The 25325-nt window shown below is 50.2% G+C and overlaps 1 protein-coding gene and 2 long non-coding RNA genes across 6 annotated transcripts; 2 read left to right on the forward strand and 1 right to left on the reverse strand.

The window, feature by feature from the left end:
* Positions 1 to 1285: 1285 nt before the first annotated feature.
* On the forward strand, positions 1286 to 7402 carry IFI6 (interferon alpha inducible protein 6). 4 transcript variants are annotated; one of them, XM_054539075.2, is made up of 6 exons: positions 1340 to 1415; positions 2319 to 2432; positions 4190 to 4303; positions 4929 to 5006; positions 5089 to 5238; positions 6993 to 7402. In XM_054539075.2, the coding sequence occupies exons 3-6, from the start codon at positions 4222 to 4224 to the stop codon at positions 7085 to 7087; spliced, it is 405 nt and encodes a 134-aa protein (XP_054395050.1). In that variant the 5' UTR covers positions 1340 to 1415; positions 2319 to 2432; positions 4190 to 4221; the 3' UTR covers positions 7088 to 7402. The 4 variants fall into 4 exon arrangements, with proteins under 4 accessions (XP_009231361.1, XP_002811238.2, XP_054395050.1 ...); XM_063714037.1 differs by having other exon boundaries at positions 1346 to 1415; positions 4190 to 4291; XM_009233086.3 differs by lacking the exon at positions 2319 to 2432 and having other exon boundaries at positions 1286 to 1415.
* Positions 2372 to 4138, reverse strand: LOC129051799 (uncharacterized). Its single transcript, XR_008516293.1, has 2 exons — positions 3950 to 4138; positions 2372 to 3629 (listed from the first exon to the last, which is right to left on the reverse strand). It is a non-coding gene; the product is annotated as an uncharacterized LOC129051799 (long non-coding RNA).
* A 6045-nt stretch (positions 7403 to 13447) lies between the features above and the next one.
* LOC129051801 (uncharacterized) lies at positions 13448 to 23055 on the forward strand. Its single transcript, XR_008516294.2, has 3 exons — positions 13448 to 14763; positions 17057 to 17186; positions 18739 to 23055. It is a non-coding gene; the product is annotated as an uncharacterized LOC129051801 (long non-coding RNA).
* Positions 23056 to 25325: the final 2270 nt, after the last annotated feature.

Consider the following 25325-nt stretch of genomic DNA (forward strand, 5'->3'; position numbering starts at 1 on the left):
GGGGGTGGCCGTGAATAATAGTGAATCCTCTCAGGGGGCAGAACTAGGAGCAGTATACCGTGTTGTTCCCTCTGTATGCAGAGAGAGAGAGAGAGAGATGGACTGAGGTACAGACATACACCAATTCCTAATAAGTGGCAAATGACTTGGCTGGTTGGTCAAAGGCATGGATGGAACAAGATTGGAAGATTGGGAATAAGCAGGTGTGGGTTAGGGGCATAAGAATGAACTCTGAATGGGCATAAAGCACCTGGATCTGTGTCTCATGTTAATGCTGACCAGAGATCATCTGCTGCAGAGGAGTCTCTACAGCCCAATGGCCAGGATGTCCCATCCTGTGGATGTCAGCCAGCCCCTAAACTTAGCCCCACTATTGCCTTGTAATAGACCTATGAGTGTCCAAGGTGGTAAGGATGGGGGTTAGAAATGAGTCCAACAACTTGGGCTCCCTCTCACCAAAACTGATCTGGCAATTGCCAAAATATAGCCAATCTACCAGCAGCAGGTAGCAATATGGCAAAATTGCTCAATGAGAATAGCCAGCCATCTGGTGGCAGGTCGATTATTTCAGACCCCTTCCACTTGGGAGAAGGCAATGATTCATCCTTCTGGAATTTCTAGGTTCTCCAAATAGAGGTTGCATTTCTGACCTATAGCGCTTCAAGCATCACCATCCAAAGGCTTTAAAGAATGCTCAGTTCATTACCTAGGGCCAGGGGACCCATCTTGAAACTCAAGATGTATCATGATGGCCACATGAACACAGGCTTCACTGGTCTCACCATATGCCCATGACCCAGAAGCAGCCAGCCTGAGAGAATAATGGAACAAAGTGACTTAATTTCCAAAGTTCTGGGGGTTTATAAACAGCATATGGTATGTCACATGACTACTGTGGGATTGGAAAAAGATCCTGTAAATAGAACACTTTGCACAGACCCTTGCATGCAGCAAGTGCTCAATAAATGGTAGGTGTTGTTTATTAATTGGACTGAATGGTGAAAGGCCTGTGTGCCCCAGGGGGAGCTGGTGATCAGGCTTCACTAAGCCCAGTGTGGCCGTGGCTCTCATCATAGTGTGACATGCTTTGAATACCCTTAGCGGCTCCAAAAGTCCTCAGCTTGAAGTGCATTTTTCTGCCAGCAGGCAGCACACAAATGTTCCCGCTGGGCGGAGCTGGGAGAGAGGGGAAAATGAAACTCTGCAGAGTGCAGGGGCTGGGAGAGAGGAGAAAATGAAACTGCAGAGTGCAGAAATAGAAACTCCGACAGGGATTGGCTGCCTAGGGTGAGACGTGGGAGGATCCGCAAGTGATGATAAAAAGCCAGCCTTCAGCCAGAGAACCATTTACTCGCTGCTGTGCCCATCTATCAGCAGGCTCCGGGCTGAAGATTGCTTCTCTTCTCTCCTCCAAGGTAAACTCAGGAGCTATGAAGTGTGGGCATCAAGCTGCCACCTTCTGCCAGGCTGCCTGCCTGCCTGTAAATCTCATGTTCCGAGAGCCAGGAGGCCCCTTCTCCTCGGAGGCAGTACCCCTGGGTCCCTTTTAGTGCCCTGGGCTGGGACTTGTTTAAGAGGATGGGTTGGAGATTTTTAGGGAGATGGGATACAAAACCCCAAGTGGCATGAGACCCAGCTTACAGGTGCAATATCAGCGATCTGTGGCCTTAACCCTGTCACCTCTTGGAGCCTTAATTACTTCCTCTGTAAAAGGAAGGTTAAGTTGCCTTAGCTGCTCAAAGGACTGGATGATTTTAGAAGCCCCTTTATTACAGGATCCAATGTGACAGTGAGTTCATCTTTAAGGATAGATGAAGCCATCTGGAGTAGTTGTTAAAAATGTGGGCTTGGTGGCCGGGCGTGGTGGCTCACACCTGTAATCCCAGCACTTTGGGAGGCCGAGACGGGTGGATCACGAGGTCAGGAGATCGAGACCATCCTGGCTAACTAAAATACAAAATACTGTCTCTACTAAAAATACAAAAAAAATTAGCCGGGCTTGGTGGCGGGCGCCTGTAGTCTCAGCTACTCGGGAGGCTGAGGCAGGCAGGAGAATGGCGTGAACCTGGGAGGTGGAGCTTGCAGTGAGACGAGATTGTGCCACTACACTCCAGCCTGGGCGACAGAGTAAGACTCCGTCTCAAAAAAAAAAAAAAAATGTGGGCTTGGGTATTAGCCAATTGTGGGTTTAAACTCTGACTTTGCCACAACCTGGCTAGGCAGCCTTGGGAATATTACTTAACCTCTCTGAGCTTCAGTTTCCTTATCTATAACATGTGGTTGATAACAATGGTACCTACTTCGTGGTGTTGTTATAGGTACAAGTGGACTGCGTGCCATAAAGTGTTAAGTACTCAATACATGAGAGGAGTTTCTTGTTTTTCTTTTTAACTTAAGGAAATAGCATTGAGCTGACAAAGATCACATTAGAGGTGAGTCTGAGGGCATATGCATTTTCCAGTTTTGTGGTATAAAGGAAAGAGCATAGGTTCTGAATTCTGACAGTCTTGAATGTGTACCCATGTTGCACAATTTGCTGTGTGACCTTTATCCCTTGTGATATTGTAAAATATATTTTTTCATCCCCCAGTTCCTGACATACAACTCCTAAAATCCTTGGAATCTTCAAAGTGATAAATATCTTTTGGGTGATAACTGTCTAATAAGTTGACTGATGGCTGGCATTTCCTCTGGGGAGGGGAGAGGGGCTGAAGGTTAAGCTGATTACCAATGGGCAATGATTTAATCAGTTGTGCCTATGTAATGAAGCCTCTATAAAAACACAAAAGGACACGGTTTGACGAGCTTCCAGATAGCCGAATACAAGGAGGTCCCCAGTGGGTGGTGCTTCTGGAGAGGAATGGAAACTCCATGCCCTTCCTCCCATACCCTGCCCTGTGCATCTCTTCATCTGGAGCATTTGTAATATCCATAAGGAACCAGTAAATGCGGCTGGGTGTGGTGGCTGATGCCTGTAATCTCAGCACTTTGGGAGGCTGAGGCAGGCACATTGCTTGAGCTCAGGAGTTCAAGATCAGACTGGGCAACACGGTGAAACCCCATCTCAAAAAAAAAAAAAAAAAAATTAGCTGGGCGTGGTGGTGCATACCTGTAGTCCCAGCTACTCTGGAGGCTGAGGTGGGAGGATCACTTGAACCTGGGAGGTGAAGGTCTCAGTGAGCTGAGATGGAGCCACTGCACTCCAGCCTGAGCAATAGAGTGAGACCCTGTCTCAAAACAACAACAAGACCAATTTTTTTTTTAAGAAAGAAACCAGTAAATGTAAGTAAAGTGTTTCCCTGAGTTCTGTGAGCTGCTCTAGCAAATTAGTAAAACTGCAGGAGGGAATTGTGGGAACCCCAATTTATAGTCAGTCAGAAGCACAGGTAAAACAACCTAGGGCTTTCAATTGGCAGTCTGGGGGACTGAACCCTCAACATGTGGGATCGGCCACTATCTACCCATAGTGGTGTCAGAATTGAATTTGGGGACCCTCAGCTGGTGTTCACCAGAGGATTGATTGCTTGCTTGCTGGTGGGGAGAAACCCCCACACTTCTGCTGTCAGAAGTCTCTTGTACGGTGAGGGAAACTGAGTTTCTTTTTCCACACACTCTTCTGTGCTTTCTTTCTGAAAAAAAAAATTAAGTTGATGTGAGGCCAATGTTTGGTGCCTGTAGATATTCAATGCATTGTAAGAATGAGTTTATCTTTAAAAAAATTTTTTAAGCAAATTCTGTGCGTCAGGCACTGTTCAAAGTGCCGGGGATACAGCGTGGAACAGTTACTAAATTAACAAGTACTCTCTGAAATAGGCTCTATTAATACCCCAGTTTTAGAAATAAATAAACTGAAGCCCAGAGAAGCAAAGTACCCTAGTATCCTGCCCAAGGTCACTTGGGTACAAGGCCAAGAACCACCACAGTCATGATTGACATCTGCGGAGCTTACCACGTGCCAAACACCGTGCGAATCCGCACAGAATCCGCACACCCACCGGTTGGGGCAGGGACATCTCTGCCACTGATGCGGAGAGGAAACGGATTCCCGAGGCTCCTGAGAGGGATCCTGGATTCCATTCACCACACCTCGCTGCTTTTTACTGATTCAGTCGGAACTGGAAGGGAAAACAACGGAGCTGATGAGCTCCAAAAATGCCCCGGGGACCATCTCCCTCTCGCCCGTTCGCAGGTCTAGCGACGGAGCCCGCGCGCGGCGCCACCATGCGGCAGAAGGCGGTATCGCTTTTCTTGTGCTACCTGCTGCTCTTCACTTGCAGCGGGGTGGAGGCAGGTGAGAATGCGGGTAAGGATGCAGGTAAGGGGATAGGTAAGGGTGCAGGTAAGGATGCGAGTAACGGTGCAGGTAAAGATGCGGGTAAGGATGCCGGTAAGGATGCGGGTAAGGATGCAGGTAAAGATGTGGGTAAGGATGCGGATAAGGATGCAGGTAAGGATGCGGGTAAGGATGCAGGTAAAGATGTGGGTAAGGATGCAGGTAAGGGTGCAGGTAAGGGAACAGATAAGGGTGCAGGTAAGGGGACAAGTAAGGAGGCATATAAGGGTGCTGGGGGATGGGAGGAGTGTGGGATAAAGGAGAGAGTTTCAGGGTCCCGGGTGTAGAGAGTCTGGCGTGCTTCTATAGAGACCCTGGCGTCCATTCCAATGGACAGCGCAGTGTTGGTGTCGCCAGAGTCCCAGATTCAAATCCCACTACTCTGTTCATTCCTCCATCCTACCGAAATTTACTCGATGCTAGTTCTGTGCCAGGCTCGGCGCCTAGGGGAAAGTCCCTTCCCCTCTGTGAGGCTCTCTGAGTAGGAGAGTGGTGGCCCCCGCCTCCAGGAGTGGTCCTGAACATCAGACACAGAGTAGGGGACCCCCGTGTCCCACCCCAACACCCCCACTACGCTTTGTCTGCCCTCCTGCAGGCAAGAAAAAGTGCTCGGAGAGCTCGGACAGCGGCTCCGGGTTCTGGAAGGCCCTGACCTTCATGGCCGTCGGAGGAGGTGGGTCTGGAGGGCAAGGATCTCGGGCAGGTGGGGCGGGCCTCTGCCGTGGGCGCTCCCTCACCTGCGCCTGTTCCTCCAGGACTCGCAGTCGCCGGGCTGCCCGCGCTGGGCTTCACCGGCGCCGGCATCGCGGCCAACTCGGTGGCTGCCTCGCTGATGAGCTGGTCTGCGATCCTGAATGGGGGCGGCGTGCCCGCCGGGGGGCTAGTGGCCACGCTGCAGAGCCTCGGTGAGTGCGGGGCCTGGACCCCTGGTGGGATGTTCTTTACTATTATTTTCATCATACATATGGGGAAACTGAGGCATTCAGGAATTAAGTAATTTACTCAAGTAATTAGTTTACCAGGAATTAAGTGATTATTTATCTATTTGTTTTGAGACAGAGTCTGGCTGTGTCACCCAGGCAGGCTGAAGTGCAGTGGTGTGATCTCGGCTCACTGCAACCTCTGCCTCCCCAGTTCAAGCGATTTTCCTGCCACAGCCTCCCAAGTAGCTGGGATTACAGGCACACACCACCATGCCTGGCTAATTTTTGTATTTTTAGTAGAGATGGGGTTTCACCGTGTTGGCCAGGCTGGCCTCAAACTCCTGACCTCAGCTGATCCGCCCGCCTCGGGGTCCCAAAGTGCTAGGATTACAGGCGTGAGTCACCGCATCCGGCCAGGAATTAAGTAATTTACTCAAGTCTCCCTGCTAGTTTAGACCAGAGCCTAGATTCTGACCCAGTCAGTACGATGCCAGAAGCCCCATTCTCAGCCTCACAGGCTGGGTGCCTCACTGATGCTTTGGCCAAATCACAACAAGCTTCAGTTCCCTCAGTGGTGCGTGGGGATGATCATCCTCAGTTTAACATTTTTTGAATCTGCTCAATCTCAGAGACCACAGTAGCAAAGAAACATAGTAGAGTAACTCAGATCAATCTCACACCAAACTGGTCTTGATTTTCACTTTTTGAACACCATGGAGGGAACAGATACAGAGCTCACAGTGACTCTTCTACCGATTGATCAATCTATTGATCTATTTATTATAGATAAAGGTCAAAACAAGGTCTCACACTGCCAGGTTGGAAAGCAGTGCATGATCACAGCTCACAGCAGCCTCGAGCTCCCAGGTTCAAGCTATCCTCCTGCCTCAGACTCCCAAGTAGCTGGGACTATAGGCACATACCGCCACACACCGGCTTTTTTTTTTTTTTTTTTTTTTTTTTTGTAGAGACGAGGTCTCATTGTGTTGCCCAGGATGGTCTTGAATTCCTGGGCTCAAGCAATCCTCCCATTTTGGCCTCCCAAAGTGTGAGATTGCAAGCGTGAGCCACTGTGCCGGCCCAGAGTGACTCATAAAAAATGGCCTCACTTCCCTCTCTCTCCTCTCTCCCCACCCACCCCCACCTCTCTCTCTCCCTCTGAGGCCTCCAAAATCCTGGAGAAAACTTGCCCCTGACAAACTTCCCTCTCTGCCTTTCTGAACCTCGCATCTTCTCTTCTCTCAATTCTGAATGGCAAAAGCCCAAAGAACCAGCCCAAAAGAAGAGAGCGCTGCTCAGAGGGGGCCACACCCCTGCAATGGGAGGGGAAGAGTGTGGGCAAGCCCAGGGACACCTCTGGGCTATAAGCTAGTTGTCCTCTCACATGCCACATAGCTGTGACAAGATGAAATGATCCCTGGCTTGTGAACCCCCCACACCCACACAGGGCTCCACAAAGGTGGCTGTTAGCATGATTAATAACATGGTGTTTCCATGGCAGACATCAAGTGAAAGAGCCATTATTTTTGCCTTTTTCATCACTGAAACACATCTCTGATTTGGGATGTCAAGGCAAGGTAAAAATGGGACTCACTTTGTAGTAGTGCCATCCCCTCTCAGGGCCTCTGTTTCTCCATCTAGAAATGTGGGGTTGGACTCAACCAATGGTTTCCAGACATTTGGATTCCCAGGCCTGGCACTTGGGCCCCAGTGACTCATCTGTGTTTGCTTTACAGGGGCTGGCGGCAGCAGCGTCGTCATGGGTAATATTGGTGCCCTGATGGGCTATGCCACCCACAAGTATCTCGATAGTGAGGAGGATGAGGAGTAGCCAGCAGCTCCCAGAACCTCTTCCTCCTTCTTGGCCTAACTCTTCCAGTTAGGATCTAGAACTTCGCCTTTTTTTTTTTTTTTTTTTTTGAGATGGGTTCTCACTATGTTGTCCAGGCTAGAGTGCAGTGGCTAGTCACAGATGCGAAAATAGTGCACTGCAGCCTCCAACTCCTAGCCTCAAGTGATCCTCCTGTCTCAACCTCCCAAGTAGGATTACAAGCATGCGCCGACCATGCCCAGAATCCAGAACTTTGTCTATCACTCTCCCCAACAACCTAGATGTGAAAACAGAATAAACTTCACCCAGAAAACACTTTGTCCTGCTGTCAATCGTGTTTGCAGTGAGAAGCCCAAAAAAATCTGGCTCTGGCCTGCACCATCCACACACCCCCATTCCCATTTTCCCCTCGAGTCAACCACAGCTCCCGGAACACAACCCGTTGATTTTGTTTCTGGGCCTTAGCACATGTTGGTCTCTACCTGGAATGCCTTCAGAAGCTCATCTGCCTGAAAAACTCCCTTCCATCCTTCCAGACTCAGTTCAGACATCCCCTCCTTTGGACTCCTGCCTAGCAGGGCCTCCTGCATAAATGGACAGGCTCGATTCCACAGCGTGCTTGGGGAGGCAGAACTCAGTTTGTTCTCACTGAAAGAAGCTTCCAGGTACTTCTCTGATTAGGCAGAGATGGAGAAGCCAGGTCTCCGTTCTCTCAAGAAGCGCTAGTGATCACCCTCAGATGGAGAATAAAGGCCAGCCCTTTGCTCTGGGGAAAGGGCGTAACAGCAGCTTTTCAAGGGCTCGGCAAGGCCCCCCTTTCCTCATAGGACTCTGGGGATAGGGAGAACAGTTTGCATATGGAGTTCACAGCCCCTCTGAATAGAAAGGAAAAGACAATCCAAGCACATAGGAAGCATTCCGTAAATGTCAGTTATGATTGATGAAGGACTTGCATAAAACAAAGAGGAAACAGCCAAGTGACAACCAGGAATTAGCTCATCTGACTTTGGAGTCAGGGTTTACTCTCTGGGGCTCACAGACCACATTCTTCCTTTCTTCCAAAGTTGGCACCAAATTAGGGTCTCTGCCCTTAGAAGAAGCCCCCTCCACTTATTCCCTTGGACAACATCAAGGCCAGAGAGATGGGCAGCTCTGCCCCAGGATTTTAGATCTGAGGCCTCAGCAGTCCTCAGGCTGAATGACACTGGAAATGACCAGTTCTTTATGGGAGACTCCACCTTCCCCAGGATCCCTTGGGACCAGCCTGCGCAGGATAACTCCTTGCCTTCATTCTGTAAGTGATGGCAGGGGCTAAGGACACCACAGCGGATGGGACCCAGTTCCTACCTACTTGAGGCTTATGATGCGCAAATGAGGACCCCACCTTTTCCTTCCCTGTCACCACCTCCCCACCCCCATCTCCTTTCACCCACCCTCACCCTTGCCAGGGACCACAATCCTTGCCAGGGACCACAATCCTTGCCAGGGACCACAATCATCCTATCTGCAAAACCTGTGGCAGAAGGGTGAACACACACCAGAATTCACCATTGCAAATCGAGAGATGTTCAACACACTTTTAACTAATTAATTATTTTTCTTGAGACAGAGTCTCACTCTGTTGGCAGCCTGGAGTGCAGTGGTGTGATCTTGGCTCACTGCAGCCTCTGCCTCCCAGGTTCAAGCGATTCTCCTGCCTCAGCCTCCCAAGTAGCTGGGATTACAGGCACCTGCTACCACCCCCAGCTAATTTTTGTAAGTTTTAGTACAGAAGGGGTTTCACCACGTTGGCCAAGTTAGTTTTGAACTCCTGACCTCAGGTGATCCGCCTGAGGATCACTCCCAAAGTGCTGGGATTACAGGTGTGAGCCACTGCACCTGGCCTCAATGCACTTTTAGATGCCTCCCTGGCAGCAGCCTTCAGAGAGACACATGGCTGTGTCCCCGCCCAGCTCCAGGGCTGAGTCACCTCAGACAAGTTAAGTACTCTCTTGGGGTCCCAGCTTCCTTGTTTTTGTTGTTGTTGTTGTTTGAGACGAAGAATCTTGCTCTGTCGCCCAAGCTGGAATGCAGTGGTGAGATCTCAGCTCACGGCAACCTCCACCTCCTGGGTTCAAGCAATTCTTGTGCCTCAGCCTCTCAAGTAGCTGGGATTATAGGTGTGCGCCACCACACCCGGCTAATTTTTGTATTTTTAGTAGAGACAAGGTTTCACCATGTTGGCTAGGCTGGTCTCGAACTCCTGACCTCAAGTGATTCGCCCACCTCAACCACCAAAAGTGCAGGGATTACAGGCGTGAGCCACTGCACTCAGCCTGCTTCTTTGTTTTCAAAACTAGGGGTGGGGTGTTACATATTGTGGTCTCCAGGGCTTCCTCCTCTAAAACATCTGCTGAGCCTGAAGCACATGCTTCTGAGTCCCCTCAGCCCTGTCAGATCCTGGCTTTCTGAGGATGAATTTTATTTTTGGAAGCAGCCAAAAGCCACTCTGTAGTGCCAACTTTGGTGACTAAAGTGGGTGACGGTGTGGGGCGATACCATGTTTGGTCACAAATGAGGGTAACTAGAAACTAGCAGGGCTTGTCTCTACTAAAAATACAAAAATTAGCCGGGTGTGGTGGCGGGCGCCTGTAGTCCCAGTTATTCAGGAGGCTGAGGCAGGAGAATCGTTTGAACCCAGGAGGTGGAGGTTGCAGTGAGCCAAGATCACCCCATTGCACTCCAGCCTGGGCGACAGAGTGAGACTCCGTCTCAAAAAAAAAAAAAAAAAAAAAAGAGTCCAAAAATAGATCCCATCTCTGACTGCCAATGTAAAGGTTCTCTGTCCTCATCACTTTCCTCTGGACCTGTTTCCCAGATTGTAAAATGGGGAAGGGAAGGAGTTGGACTCTCGTCCAGACCTAGAACGTCTTTCTCAAGTGCTCAAGTTAGGAGCGTCTTGCTCTTAAATAAAATACTTTAGGGATTTCCTTGTTCTTTAAGGGCCTTCCAGGTCCCCCATACCCTTGAATCACCACTCTCCCGGCAGGGGCTCTCACAATTTCATGGTGCTATGTGCTGATCTGACCACCAGGTGGCAGTACAGTCCCATCTTGGAATCCATCAGCCCCCATCAGCCTTGAGCAGCTCCACAATTACCAACAGCCCTCTCTGGGGCAGGCCCCACCAGGGTTAAATAGAGACGGAAATGAATAGACCTCGCCCCTGCTCAGCAGCAGGAGCTCCTGAAGCTCACAAGAGTGGTCCATCAGAGAATCCCTCCAGGGCCCACCTCCTCTCTCCTTCAAGTCCTCAGTCCTACAATTTGGGGATCTCCAAACTCCTGTAGTCAGGTGTCACCTCCAGGCTCACTGTCTGCGCTCCCAGACCCAAGTCACAAGGATGAAAGTTAACGAGAGGAGCACGCCACACGCACTTCTTGGCTGGGCAGCAGAGGGGGATGCTGGGAACTGGGCATCACTAGATTCTGCCTGGAAAGGGGGGTCTGGGCCAGCCGAGGGTCTGGGGCAACAGTAGCTGGAGGCTGCCGAGGCAGAGGAGGCCTGTGGCTTCCTGTGAAGAACAGAGGAGCCACTTCCTTTAAGCAGATGGCTGGGGGAGGGGTGGAAGATGAGGGAGCATAGGCTTCCTGGCTTAGTGGGAGGAAAAGGGGTCCCAGGAAGGCCCCATGAAGAAGTCCAGAGCAGCCTTCTCTTTCCCTCCTTCTGGGTCTCCATGGACCAGACAGCTGAGACAAGGTAAGGTCACACTTGTGAAGTTCTGTGCCGTGAAGCCACAGAAAGGATGGTCAGGTTAGGGAACAGGCTCATCTGTAGAGGCCAGTAAAGAAATGGAGCCTTGGTTATTTCAAAAAGCAAGTCCAAGCACCTACCCCCTAGTATCCAGGTCCCAGTCCCCAGCCTCAGAACCCAGCCCCAGAAAAATCCAGCCCCCATTTCCCCGCTCCAAGCACCAGTTTCCAGAGAAACGTCCAGTGCCAAGTCAGAAGCTGGCAGAGGCCCAGTGGTTCATTATCTGTGTGAACAAATGGCATGGCTCCACAGGAGAGATTTTTTTTTTTTTTTTTTTTTTTTTTTTTTTTTTTTTTTGGAGACAGGGTCTTGCTCTGTCGCCCAGGCTGGAGTGCAGTGGTGCAATCATGGCTCACTGCAGCCTTGACCTCCTGGGCTCAAGTGATTCTCCCACCTTAGCCTCCCAATTGGGACCACAGGCATGGACCACCACATCCAGCTAGTTTTTTTTTTTTTTTTTTTTAGATGGAGTTTCGCTCTGTCACCCAGGCTGGAGGGCAATGGTGCAATGGTGCAATGGCGCGATCTCGGCTCACTGCAACCTCCACCTCCCGGGTTCAAACGAGTCTCCCGCCTCAGCCTCCCGAGTAGCTGGGATTACTAGTGCGTGCCACCATGCCCGGCTAATTTTTGTATGTTTAGTAGCTACGGGGTTTCGCCATGTTGGCCAGGCTGGTCTTGAACTCCTAACTTTAGGTGATCTTCCTGCCTCGGCCTGACCACAAATTCCTGATGAACCAGTAGAGCTTGCCTCCCAGCACCCACAGCTACCAGGGCACAGCGTGGTTTAACTGCTCCAGGTTCTGATCTGCAGAAGGGTTAGGGGTCTTCACTCGGCCATGATCACTATCCTTGGAACCCACCAAACTAAGCCCATTTCTCCTTCAGTCTTTCACACTTGGGCCAAAGGCACCTCCAGGCATGCCGGTGCCTAGGCCAGACACCTTCCCAAAGGCTTTTCCCCCTAACTTTTCAGTGATGGCTCCTTCTGCACTCTTTGGTCTTCACTCAAATGTTACCTCCTCAGAGAAGCCCTCCCTGACCACCTACTTTAAAATTGCCTCCTCGTTTCTCTCTACCACAGTAATTGCCAACTTGTCTGCCCCTTGGAATCACTTGAGAGCTTAAAATTGTACTGATACCTGTGTCTCACTCACAGTGTGGGAACGGCTTGGTCTAGCATGTCACTCTTTTAATTTTCTGTATAAAGCCAGTAAAGACATAGAGCCTTGGTGACTCCAAGAAGTAGGCCCAGGTACCCAACCCCAAGTACCCAAGTCCAAGTCCTCAGCCTCAGAGCCCAGCTCCAAACACCCAGGTCCAAAGTTTTACATATATTAATTCTTTTCATCCTTACAATAATTCTCTCGGGTGTTCTTAGGATCCGCATTTTACAGATGAAAAGATCAAGGTACAGAGAGGTTAAATAACTTCCCTAAGGCAAGCAGCTAGCAAGTGACAGGACAAGGATTTGAACCCAGAGAGTCTGCCTCTGTAGAACAGTGCCTGGCATCTAGAGGGGCTCGATAAATAATTGTCCAGTGAATGAATGACTTAATCTTAACTCCCTCTGCCTCACCCACCCCCATATTCAATCCATCAACTCGCCTGCCTGAGGATTTTATCTTCTAATTATTTATTGAGTCTGTTCATGTCCCACCCACGGTAGCCTCCCTCTCATCTAGCTTACTACCTTCCATGCTGGAGGGCACCTCCTAGGTGTCCCTGTGTCCACTCTTACTCCTGTGTCCACTCCTGTCTATTCTCCACACAGAGGTAGGGAGATTTTAAAACACTAAGTACCCAGTGACTGCCCACAGCACTTAGAAGAAAATTCTATTTCCTTACTATGGCCTCCAAGGTCTTAAATAATTCGCTCCCCTAAACCTCCAGAGCCTCATCTCACTCAGTTTCCTTTCCCTTATTTTCCAGCCTGCTAGCCTCATTGCCTTTGCACAAGCTCTTCCCTCTGCCTGGAACACTTGTTGCTTCAGGAGTCGGCTCGATGTAACTTCTGCAGGGACCTGAGCCCCAATCCAAATTAGACACCTGGTTATTGTAGCAGCCTGTATCTCACCGTCCCAGAATTAATCATGACTGCAATAAAAACGATGGCATGAGCATTTGTTACCATCAGGCTTCCGCCCTAGATTATGAGCTCCCTGAGGACAAGCAGAGGGTTCATCTCTATAGCCAGAATCCAGCACAGCGCCTGGCACACAGGAGGCGCCCAATTACTTTGGCTGAGTGGATAGACATACATACAGACGGACAGATAAATGGCTGGAAGAGGAGTGATTGAACAAATACATTTTAAAATGCCCTGGCTGCATTTCTTAGAGCAGTTATAATGCGCGCAATTCACACGGGAGTTATTTTCACCCTTTGAGGGCCCGCACCCACCGGTGCCCCGGTCGCCTTTCCCAGGCAAGGCCACTGGGCGGGGCATCCGGGGCCGTCGGAGTGACGTCACAGCGGGGCGCGTCCGGAGCCGGCCCTCACTTCCTGATTGGCAAGCGCGGTGGCCACACCCACCGCCGCAGCCGTCGGAGTAGAGATGGTGGCAGCGGTGGGCTCAGGGGGAAGCCAGGCGTTCGCGCAGACGGCGGCGCGGCGGGGCGGCGGGGCGGCGGGGCGGCGGGGCGGCGGGGCGGCGGGGCGGCCGTGCCGGCTTCAGGGCGTCGGGGTCTCCCGGGGCACGTTCATGAAGCCGGCGAGGTGGAGACAGGGCGCCGAGCGGTTCGCGAGGCTCGCGCGGTTCCGGGGGACAGTGGGACGGCGGAGGGCTCGTGCGCTGCGGCTAGACCGCTCCCCGCGGCGGGCCGGGCACAGGGTGTGACCGGGCCTCCGGGCGCTCGCTGCAGCGCGTCTATTTCGGTGCCTCTGACCTCAGCGAGGAAAGTCCCAGAAACACAGCCCCACCCTCCCCCTCACCCTCCTCGACACGCTCGCCTCTTCCCCACCACCCCAAACTCAGACCCAGAGGAACTGCGGGAAGCTAGGCGCCTGCAGACCTGGTTTCTTAGCCCTAACTCTGTGTGACCCAGAACAGGAGTCCATGCCTTCTGGACGCTAGTCCGCTTATCTGTAAAATGAAGCGACACCTGCGTTAGATGATGCGCGGTATGAAGTACCCTGCACTAGGGGTGCTGGTGCTAGGTGCTCCAGGGTTACTAGTTTCTTCCTGGTCCTGCCGCTGATGTGCTCTGTGTCTTAGAGCAATTTCACTTAACCTCGGGGGCCAGGCTTCCCCCATCCTAGGATGAGTCAATTGCCTTTTTAGTCCCAGGGTCCTGGGGGCCAGGCCTTCTTGAATCATGGAGTCAGTGGCGAGCCAAGAGCAGGCACCGCCTCCTGGTGTCGGGGCTTTTGCCTTTCTGAGCCCTCACCCTCTTCTTTCCCCATGCTCCCCACCCCCCAGCTCAGGGCCCTCCAGCCTTGTCTCTTGACTTCTCTAAGGTTCCTTTGACAAGTGAGTTTTCTCATCCTCCCTGATGGCTCGAATGAGGTTGTGCCTAAGATGGCTGGGCTCCCCAGAGGTTCTTTGAGGTTTCAGTCTGCTGAGACCTTAAAGGGCATCCCAGGACAACCTTCCTGCATGTTCCTACCAAGGTTGAGTCACCCCTGCACAAAACCATTCAGAGGCTCCGTATGGCCCTCAGGCCACTTGGCAAGACCCACAGGCCACAATACCAAGGTCTTTCTTCTCAGCCAAGCCCCCAGCCAGGCTATAGCCAGACTCAACTTTCAGCTGTCTTTCCTCTCTCCCAGGGACACAAACCTCTGCCGGGCTCACTTCTTCCCTGAGCCATCCCCTCACACCTTTTACCTGGCTAACTCCTCATCCCTGACCATCACGGAAGAGGACGGATCCTGACCCCTAAGGTGGGTCTCAGTTCAGTTGAGGACTGGTGAGTGACTGCTGACCTCGCCCAGCGCAGCCACTCCCCTCCTTGCCTCCTTCCCTCTGCCCACGTTGAACTTTCAGCTGCTTGAAAATACATGCCTCTCTCGCCCCTGAGCCTTTGCACCTGTTTTTCTCTCAGACCTAAACGTTCTTCCCTTCCCTACTTGTGTTTGTCCTTCAAAAAAAAAAAAAAATCTCAGTTTAGGGCCAGGTGTGGTGGTTCACGCCTGTAATCCCAGCATTTTGGGAAGCCAGGGTGGGTGGATCACCTGAGGTCAGGAGTTCAAGACCAGCCTGGCCAACATGGCAAAACCCCATCTGTACTAAAAATACAAAAATTAGCCGGGCATGGTATGGTAGCATGCACCTGTAGTCCCAGCTACTCAGGAGGCTGAGGCAGGAGAATCGCTGGAACCCAGGAGGCAGAGGTTGCAGTGAGCCGAGATTGCACTACTGCACTCCAGCCTGGGTGACAGAGCAAGACTCCATAAAAAAAAAAAAAAAAAAAAAATCAGTTTAGAAGTCAGTTTCTGTAGGGGTTGGAGGTTGGAGTTTCATGACCAGACCCTACAATATAGAGCACACACTTTCTTGGCAGTATTTAATGTCTCCCCATTAGAATGTAAGTTATTGGTTGGCAGTGGTGGCTCACACCTGTAATCCCAGCACTTTGGGAGGCCGAGGTGAGATGATCGCTTGAAGCCAGGAGTTCAAGACCACCCCATTTCTACTAAAAAAAAATTTTTTTTTTGAGATGGAGTTTCACTCTTGTTGCCCAGGCTGGAGTGCAATGGCATGGTCTCGTCTCACTGCAACCTCCGCCTCCTGGGTTCAAGCAATTATACTGCCTCAGCCTCCCAAGTAGCTGGGATTACAGGCATGCACCACCATACCTGGCTAATTTTGTATTTTTTTAGTAGAGACGGGGTTTCTCCATGTTGGTCAGGCTGGTCTCGAACTCCTGACCTCAGGTGATCCAGCCGCCTCAGCCTCCCGCAGTGCTGGGACTATAGGCATGAGCCACCATGCCTGGCCTCTACTAAAAATTTTTTAAAATTAGCTGGGCATACCTGGCATGTACCTGTAGTTCTAGCTAATCGGGAGGCTGAGGCATGAGAATCACTTCTGCATAGGAGGTTGAGGCTGCAGTTAAGCTAAGATCAAGCCATTGGACTCCAGCCTGGGCAACAGAGCAAGACCCTGTCTAAAAAAAAAAGAAAAGAGAAGAGAAGGGAGGGGAGGGGAGACCGAGCGTGTTGGCTCACACCTGTAATCCCAGCACTTTGGGAGGCTGAGGCGGGTGGATCACCTGAGGTCAGGAGTTCAAGACCAGCCTGGTCAACATGGCGAAACCCCATCTTTACTAAAAAAATACAAAAATTAGCCAGTCGTGGTGGTGGGCGCCTGTAATCCCAGCTACTCGGGAGGCTGAGGGAGGGAGAATCGCTTGAACCTGGGAGGCGGAGGTTGCAGTGAGCTGAGATTGCACCACTGCTCTCCAGCCTGGGCGACAGAGTGAGACTCTTGTCTCAAAAAAAAAAGGCAGAGTGCTGTGGTTTACACCTCTAATCCCAGCACTTTGGGAGGCCGAGGTGGGCGGATTACCTGAGGTCGGGAGTTTGAGACCAGCCTGACCAACATGGAGAAACCCCGTCTCTAATAAAAATACAAAACTAGCCGGGCGTGGTGGCGCATGCCTGTAATCCCAGCTACTTGGGAGGCTGAGGCAGGAGAATCACTTGAACCTGGGAGGCGGAGGTTGCAGTGAGCCAAGATTGTGCCATTGCACTTCAGCCTAGGCAACAAGAGGGAAACTCCATCTCAAAAAAACGAAAAAAAAAAAAAAGATGTAAGTTACAGGAGAGTAAAGATGCCTTGTCACTATATCTCCTAATGATAATGATGGCCACAGGCCCTGGCCCAAAATGAAATCTCAATAGGAGTTTATTGAATTAATGAGTGAGTGAATCTCTACCCAGTGCTTGTCCAGTCACTGCTTACATACCTCCAGAGGCAGGGAGCTCACTACTCTTGAAGCAGCCCACTCCGTTTGCAATGAGAAGACCTCTAATTCCTGCCTACCCCCAACCATTGCCCAAGAGATTCCCTGGAGCTGAGGCCCAGAGAGAGTGATTACCTTGCCTGAGGTAGTTGGTGCAGAGCCAAGACCTACTCAACCGTCCTGAGGGCATGTGCAGGCTCACCTAACCCTGAAAGAACCCCTAGGTGTCAGCACTGGCCAGATCCCCCACAGCTTGTATCCATTTGTAGGCCTGGGACTTGAGATGCCATCACAGCCCATTTCCCCTTTGCTCAGGAGCAGCCAACCAGCATCTGCTGAAGACAGGGATAGCAAGTCCCCAGTCTTGGAGTGGGGAAGCTAAGAAGGAAGCACTTTCAGGTAGCACTGGACTTCTGTTGCCCCTTTCAACCCCCATGCCCACCCTATAAAGCAAGACTTGCCGTTCCCATTTTACAGATGCACAAACCGAGGTGCTAGTTACCTAAGATAACACAGCAAGATAGTGGCAAAGCCAGGCCTAACTTCAAAGCCTGACCTCTTTACTCTGCCCCTCAGCTTGGTGCCTCTTGTCTATCTGCCCTACTTCCAGGCCAACTCTTTCCTAAACCTCATGAGGTCCTGAAGTGTCCTGTGGCTTTTGTTCCCCAAGCTGGGTCCCGCCCACAGTGAGGACTCACCAGCTGTGCTTTGGCAGCAGCTAAGAGCTGGCTGAATAACAGGAGTCATCCCTTCCTTCTGTATTTAGCAACTCCCTAAAACTGCAGGGGGACCCTGACCAAATTAGGTAGTGGCCAAGGAGGTGTTTTGGAGAGGCCAAGCCCCTGAAACTAGGCCAGGCCACCTATTCGCTGTATCACTTAGGTCTGTTTCTTTCATGGAGCCTCAACTTACCATCTATAAAGGGGGCGAATTATCCTTTCTCAGGGCCTCTGTGTGCAAGGATTCAGGAAAGCTGCTCTCCTCTCTGCCAGGCCACCTCACCTTTGCACCTTCACCTTGAGGAACGGATCCCCACCCCACCCCCCAGCCAGGGTCCCTTTGTTGGCAGAACTCCAGCATAAACTGCACATAACCTGATTGTTGATGGGGGCCACAGATCCGGGGTTGGGGGCCCAGCTCCCCAGCTTCAGCCCTTCCTGGCCTTGGTTCCTGCTGGGGAACAGGCTCTGTCATCACGTCTGCTTCTTCTTCTTTCTGTGGCCTTTGCAGAGCCATTTCCCAGGGGGCTCTGCCTCTCCTGCCTCCTGTCTCCTCCTCTGTCTTCCCACCCTTCTTCCTCACACAGTGTTTATCCGCGCCTACTCTGGGCCTGGCACTTGGCTCATAGAGCTGAATAAGCTCAGGGCCTGTCCTTGCAAAGCTTACAGTTTGGTGGGGGAAAATGGACAAGGAAATCAAGTTACAATTTATTCACCCATCCCAAATCCTATTGCCCTCCCTGCCGCTGCCCTCGCCCCTGCAGTCTGCGCTCCACGCAGTAGCCTGAGTGATCCTGTTAAAAGGGAGGTCAGAACATGTCACTCTTCTGCTCAACCCCCTCGCCCCCTCTATGGCTCCTGGTGTCAGAGGAAAAGCCAGTGTCCTTGCTGTGACCTACAAGGCCCTGCGTGATCTACCTCACTGCCTCCCACTCTCTGCTCTGATCACTCCCTTCCAGCTGCACTGGCCGCCTTGCTGTTTTTCAGCATGCCAGGCGTGCTCCTGCCTCAGGCCTCTGCATTTGCCCTTGGCCCTGCCAGGCATGTCTTCCCCCAGGTAGCCACGTGGTCTCCCTTCCTTCACTCAGGTATCTCCCCCTCATCCAGGGGCCTTCCCTGGCTGCCCATCTAAATATTACCCCTTAGTTGCCTTCTGCTCTTTTACCTGCGTTATTTTTTTTCTTAGCCACTACCAAATGACATGTGATTATTGATTTTCCTTTTCCTGCAAGAGCATAAATCCCATGAGGTCTCCTGAGGTTCCCCACCCCCAAAAACAAACAAAAAAAGGACAGAAGAGAGAGAAAGAAAAAGAATGCCAGAAAAATTCTGAAAAAAAAAAAAAAAAAAAAAGAAAAGGCAACACTCACTGGCTACTGTTAGATAACAATATTTAAAGCCTCAAAAATTAAAACAACTTGGGACTTGACGGGGTGGCTCACGCCTGTAATCCCGGCACTTTTGGAGGCCAAGGCAAGCGGATCACTTGTGGTCAGGAGTTCAAGACCAGACTGGCCAACATGGTGAAACCCCATCTCTACTAAAAATACAAAAATTAAGAGCCAGGCATGGTGGCTCACGCCTGTAATCCCAGCGCTTTGGGAGGCCGAGTCAGGCAGATCACCTGAGGTCAGGAGTTCGAGACCATCCTGGCCAATGTGGTGAAACCCTGTCTGTACTAAAGATACAAAAATTACCTGGGTGTGGTGGTGCATGCCTATAGTCCCAGCTACTTGGTAGACGGAGGCAGAGAACTGCTTGAACCCAGGAGTTGGAGGTTGCAGTGACCTAAGATCGTGCCACTGCACTCCAGCCTGGGCAACAAAGTGAGACTCCATCTTAAAAAAAAAAATACAAAAATTAGCCAAATTAGCCTGGCCTGGTGGCAGGCGCCTATAGTCCCAGCTACTCAGGAGGTTGAGGCAGGAGAATCACTTGAACCCAGGAGGCAGAGGTTGCAGTGAGCCGAGATCATGCCACTGCACTCCAGCCTCCTAGACAGAGAAACGAGATTCCATCTCGAAAAAGTAAAATAAAATAAAAATAAATAAATAATTAAGGCTGGGCATGGTGGCTCACGCCTGTAATCCCTGCACTTTGGGAGGCTGAGGCGAGTGGATCACTTGAGGTCAGGAGTTCGAGACAAGCCTGGCCAACATGGTGAAACTCCTTCTCTACTAAAAATATAAAAGTTAGCCAGACGTGATGGTGGATGCATATAATCCCAGCTACTTGGGAGGCTGAGGCTGGAGGATTGCTTGAACCCGGGAGGCAGAGGTTGCAGTGAACCGAGATTAAACCACTGCACTCCAGCCTGGGTGATGGGGTGAGACTCAGTCTCAAAACACAACAAAACAAAAAATAATAATTAAAACCACTTGGTTTGGTTCAGGAACAGACAAACAGACCAATGGACTAGAATAGAGTGTCCAGAAATAGACCTAATTGCATGCAAGAATTTAGTATTTGATAAAGGTGTCCTCTCAAAGTGGAAAATGGACTCTTTAATAAATGGTGTTGGGACACCTAGGTAGCCAACTAAGAAAAAAAAAATTAGATCTGTGCCTCACACTGAGCACCAGGATGAGCTCCCAAGGGATAAAATATTTAAATTATAGAAAAATCAAAATAAAACCATAAAGGCACTAGAGGAAAACATGGGAGAATGTATAATCTCATAGTGGAGAAAGTTTAACCATGACTCAAAAATCAAAAAGCTGTAAAAAAAGATTGATAAAGTCAACTAGATAAAAATCAAAAACTTCTGCATGGAAAAACACTGTAAATCAACGCATAAGACAAATGACAAACTGGGGGAAATATTTGCAACTCTAATCACAAACAAGGGAACATCTCTCTTATTTAGAATTCCAGGAAATTCATTAAAAGGACCAACAATCTTATAGAAATAGAGGCCTAGGCTGGGCGCGGTGGCTCATGCCTGTAATCCCAGCACTTTGGGAGGCCAAGGTGGGCAGATCACCTGAGGTCGGGAGTTCAAGACCAGCCTGACCAACATGGAGAAACCCCGTCTCTACTAAAGATACAAAAAAATTAGCCGGGCATGGTGGCGCCTGCCTGTAATCCCAGCTACTCAGGAGGCTGAGGCAGGAGAATCGCTTGAACCTGGGAGGCGGAGGTTGCAGTGAGCCGAGGTCACGCCATTGCACTCCAGCCTGGGCAACAAGAGCAAAACTCCATCTCAAAAAAAAGAAAAAAGAGAAAAAGAAAGAAATAGAGGCCTAGCATATGAAGTGACAGTTCCCAGAAAAGTAAATGTAAGTGATTCTTAAACACATAAAAAGAAGCTCAAACTCAAAAGAAATGCAAACCAGAAAAACTAGACTAGGATATTGCTACAGTTCAAACGTTACGCCGCGAAAAGCAGGTGCTGGGAACTTAACCCCAATACAACAGTGTTGGGAGGTTGGGCCTAAGGGGAGGTGTTTAGGTCATGAGGGTTTCACCCTCATGAATGGATTGGTGGTGCTGTTATAGCAGGATTGGGATTATTCTGGGAACAGATTCATTATAAAAGGGCAAGTTCAGTTCCCTTTTCTTCTCTCTCACCCTGTCTTTGCTCTTCCACCATGGGATGACACAGCAAGAGGGCCCACGCCAGATGTGGGCCCCATGATCTCGGAATTCCCAGCCTCCAAAACTGTGAGCCAATACACTTCTGTTTATGATTAATTATCCATTCTGTGGGATTTTATTATAGCAGCACAAAATGGACTAAGATACCATGTCTTATCAGTCTGGCCAAAAAAAACCCAAAAACTGAATAACATATTCTGTGAGCATTTCTATGAGGAAATAGTACTACTCTCACACATGTTCTCACACATGACTCTCACATGTGTGAATATAAATTGGTAAAAGGGCATTTTGGCAAAATCTATCAAAATGCATTCAGATAACCTACTTCTGGGAATTCATCTTCGGATAGACTTGCATGAGTAATAAATGGTGTATGTATAAAGTTATTCTCTGCAGCACTGTTTCCAATAGCCAAAGACTGGAAACAACCCAACTGTCAATTAGTAAGGGGCTAGACTAGGTAGAGCACAGTCCATCCACAAAATGGAATACTATATGGCTAAGAAAAAGAATCAGGGAGATCTGTGTGTTCTAGTAGGGAAAGTTTTATAAAGGATACTAAGGGCCGGGTGCAGTGGCTCATGCCTGCAATCCTAGCGCTTTGGGAGGCCGAAGCAGGTGGATCACCTGAGGTCGGGAGTTTGAGACCAGCCTGACCAACATGGAGAAACCCCATCTCTACTGAAAATACAAATTTAGCCAGGCGTAGTGGCGCATGCCCGTAATCCCAGCTACTCAGGAGGCTGAGGCAGAAGAATCGCTTGAACCCAGAAGGTAGAGGTTGCAGTGAGCCGAGGTTGCACCATTGCACTCTAGCCTGGGCAACAAGAGTGAAACTCCATCTCAAAATGAAATAAAATAAAATAAAGGATACTAAGTTTGGCCATGCGCGGTGGCTCACACGTGAAATCCCAGCACTTTGGGAGGCCGAGGCGTGTGGATCACTTGAGGCCAGGAGTTCAAGACCAGCCTGTCCAAAATGGTGAAACCCTTCTCTACTAAAAATACAAAAATCAGCCAGGTGTGATGGCGCACGTCTGTAGTCCCAGCTACTTGGGAGAGAGAATTGCTTGAACCTGGGAGGCAGAGTTTGCAGTGAGCTGAGATCGTGCCACTGCACTCCAGCCTGGTGACAGAGCGAGACTCCGTCTCAAAAAATATATAAATAAATAAAATAAAATAAATAAATAAATAAATAAATAAACCATATTACTCTCCTGCTCAGAAACCTTCCAGTGATTTCCCATCACATTGAGAATAAAACCAAATAACTTTCTCGTAGCAGACAAGGCCCACCAGCGTGAGCACATCCTTCCTGAACAGCTCTCAGTTCATCTTCCCTCGCTCACTGTCTTCCAGCCACACTGGCCCCCAGGCAGACTCTCGCCTCGGGACATTTGCACTCAGGGTTCCCTCACTTTATTCAGGTCACTGTTAAATGTCACCTCTGCAGAGAGGCCTTCTTTCACCTAAAAAATAAAAAATAAAAAAAAATTCTTTTACGCAGCCCTGACCCCTGATTGCCAAGACGTTCTAGCCCCTTCCTTTCTTTACTTCTCTTCAAAGCGAGTCTCACCCGTGATGTCACACGTCTGTTGATTGTCTCCTCCACTTCTAAGTTCCAAGAGGGGAGGGGAATGGAGCTGCCTTGTTCACAGCTCTCTCCTCAGGCCCTAGCACAGGGCCTGGCACATTCAGTAAATATTTGTTGAATGAATGGATGAAATGTGACACCAGATGTAAAGTGCTTAGCATGATCCTGGCATACAGCAGGGGTTTGATAAACGTGACTTCCTTCTCCTTCCCTGGGACACCTTCACACTCCTCTCACCCCTGCCCCTCCAGGAATACTTCCCATGTGACCACATGGGCTCCTTGTCTCAGGGTGCCCTCCCTCTCTCCTTTCCACGTGGCCTTTTCATTTGGCTGTTGACCGGGGGGTATGACATGACTTCTCCATTACACAGTGGTTCCCCTGTGCAGGAACTATGGGAACCATGGTTCCTACTCACTCAGCCTCCCTCCTTTTCCAAAGCTCACCCTATGAAGCTGCCTACAGGGCCCACACGTATCATTTCCTGACTCTGATAAGGAATTCCCCCTCTGGTTTGTTCTGTTTCTCTGTCAGTTCCTTCTTCAGTCTAACCGAAATCATTCTTGCTGCAATAAAGAATGAGTTTCCTTTATTTCTCTAGGGCTTCTGAGAAGGCAGCTGGGCTAATTTTTTCCTGTAATATTTTGGTAGTTGTTAAGGGTTTGGAGGTGAACCCTCCCCACGGAGTCTGCAGTCTCAATTCTCAGGCAGAGCAACTCTTGTCAGCTGCTTGGCAGGAAAGGTTTCTCTGTATTCATCTTAGAGGATTTCAGCATACCCTGCAGGGCAGCCAGCTCCCCAGGACTGTGGCCCGTCAGGTGGTTGGCAGACAGGGACAAGATGGTGGACATGGTTGTGGGCATGACTGAACCCAGATGAGAGGTGAGGTTGGCACCTTAACCTTCACCACCTCACTCCCACCTCTCCCTTCTTAATTTATCCATCCATTTAGTCAGTCAGCTCAGAATAAGAATCAGAAGCACCAACTATGTGCTAGGCACCCAGCTCTTATCTTCTCTAAGTCTTGCTTTCTCTGTCTATAAAACGGAGATAATAGTACTTACATGGTCATTGTGAAGACTAAATGAGCTCATGTATATAAAACCCTTAGCATATCCTTGGCTCATTATAAATATTCAATAAACGTTTTATTTTTCAATTCAACCAGCAAATACTGAGAGATGCCATCTCTGGGCCAGGCCCTCAAGGGTCCAGTGGGAAAGGCAGATCTGGAAACATATATTTATGAATAAAGTGCAGGCCGAGCTCACGCCTGTAATCCTAATATATTGAGAGGCCAAGGTAGGAGGATTGCTTGAAGCCAGGAGTTCAAGGCCAGCCTGGGCAGCATAGCAAGAACCTGTCTGTACAAAAAAAAATTAAAAATTAGCCGCATGTGGTGGTGCACACCTGTAGTCCTAGCTACTCAGGAGACTGAGGCAGGAAGATCATTTGAACTCAGAGGTTTGAGGCTGCAGTGAGCTAGGATCATGCCATTACATTCCAGCTTGGGCGACAGAGTAAGACCTTGTCTCTTAAAAAAAAAAAAGTCCAAACAGAGTATTTGGGGGACAAGGTGGGGCTGGGAGCCCACCTGCCTGCTGCTCGGCTGGGTGACCTTAGGGAAGGCACACCCTCTTTAGTCCTGCCAGGGAGAATGCAGGAGTTGAGATGGGGACTCAGGCCTAAAAATAAGGCAGGGCAGGACTAAAGACTTGGAGTTGAGCCAGCTAGCCTGCTTTCCAATCTTGCCTCTGCTGAATTCTCCCGGTATGACCTTGGGCAAGCCTCCTGCCACTCTGAAACTCAGTTTCCTCCTCTGAATAGTGGGGATGGGGATGATCTCATCAGGTGGCAGGGTGGCCGTGAGGATGCAGAAGAGGGCAGATGGCAAAGTCAAAGGTACTATGCCCTGTGTGGGAGCCAGCCCTGGCCCACCTGAGGATGAGGAGGAAGTTCTCCCTGCGCAGCTCCAGGTACTCCTTGCTGCTATAGCTCCTCCCGTGCCAGTGGCAGGAGTGATCCAAGAGGCTGAGGGTCGGGTCCTTGCCATGTTCCATGAAGTCTGGCCTGGGGTTCCCTGGCACACAGTGGTGTACCTAGGCTGAAGAATTTCAGTTTCATGCAAAACACATCTTGGGGTGGGGGCACAGGGGCACCCAGCATATTACATCTGCTCCTACCCTGAGCCAGAGGGGCTGAGTGCTTGGTGTGGGGCCTTGGCCTGCTCATTGAGTCACTATATTCTTGGACTTCTCTGGACCTCAGTTTCCCCATTTGTAGAATCAGGATAATGGGCCAGGAGCAGTGGCTCACGCCTGTAATCCCAGCACTTTGGGAGGCTGAGGCAGGCAGATCACTTGAGGTCAGGAGCTTGAGACCAGCCTGGCCAACATGGTGAAACCCCATATCTACTAAAAATACAAAAATTACCTGGGCATGGTGGCCGGCACCTGTAATCCCAGCTGCTCGGGAGGCTGAGGCAGGAGAATCACTTGAATCCGGGAGGTGGAGGTTGCAGTGAGCCGAGATTGTGCCCGCCACTGTACTCCATCCTGGGAGACAGAGTGAGACTCTGTCTTAAATATATATGTGTGTGTGTGTGTGTGTGTGTGTGTGTGTGTG

This window comes from Pongo abelii, chromosome 1 (genome assembly GCF_028885655.2).
Source record: "Pongo abelii isolate AG06213 chromosome 1, NHGRI_mPonAbe1-v2.0_pri, whole genome shotgun sequence".
In the NCBI taxonomy this organism is placed as follows: Eukaryota; Metazoa; Chordata; class Mammalia; order Primates; family Hominidae; genus Pongo; species Pongo abelii.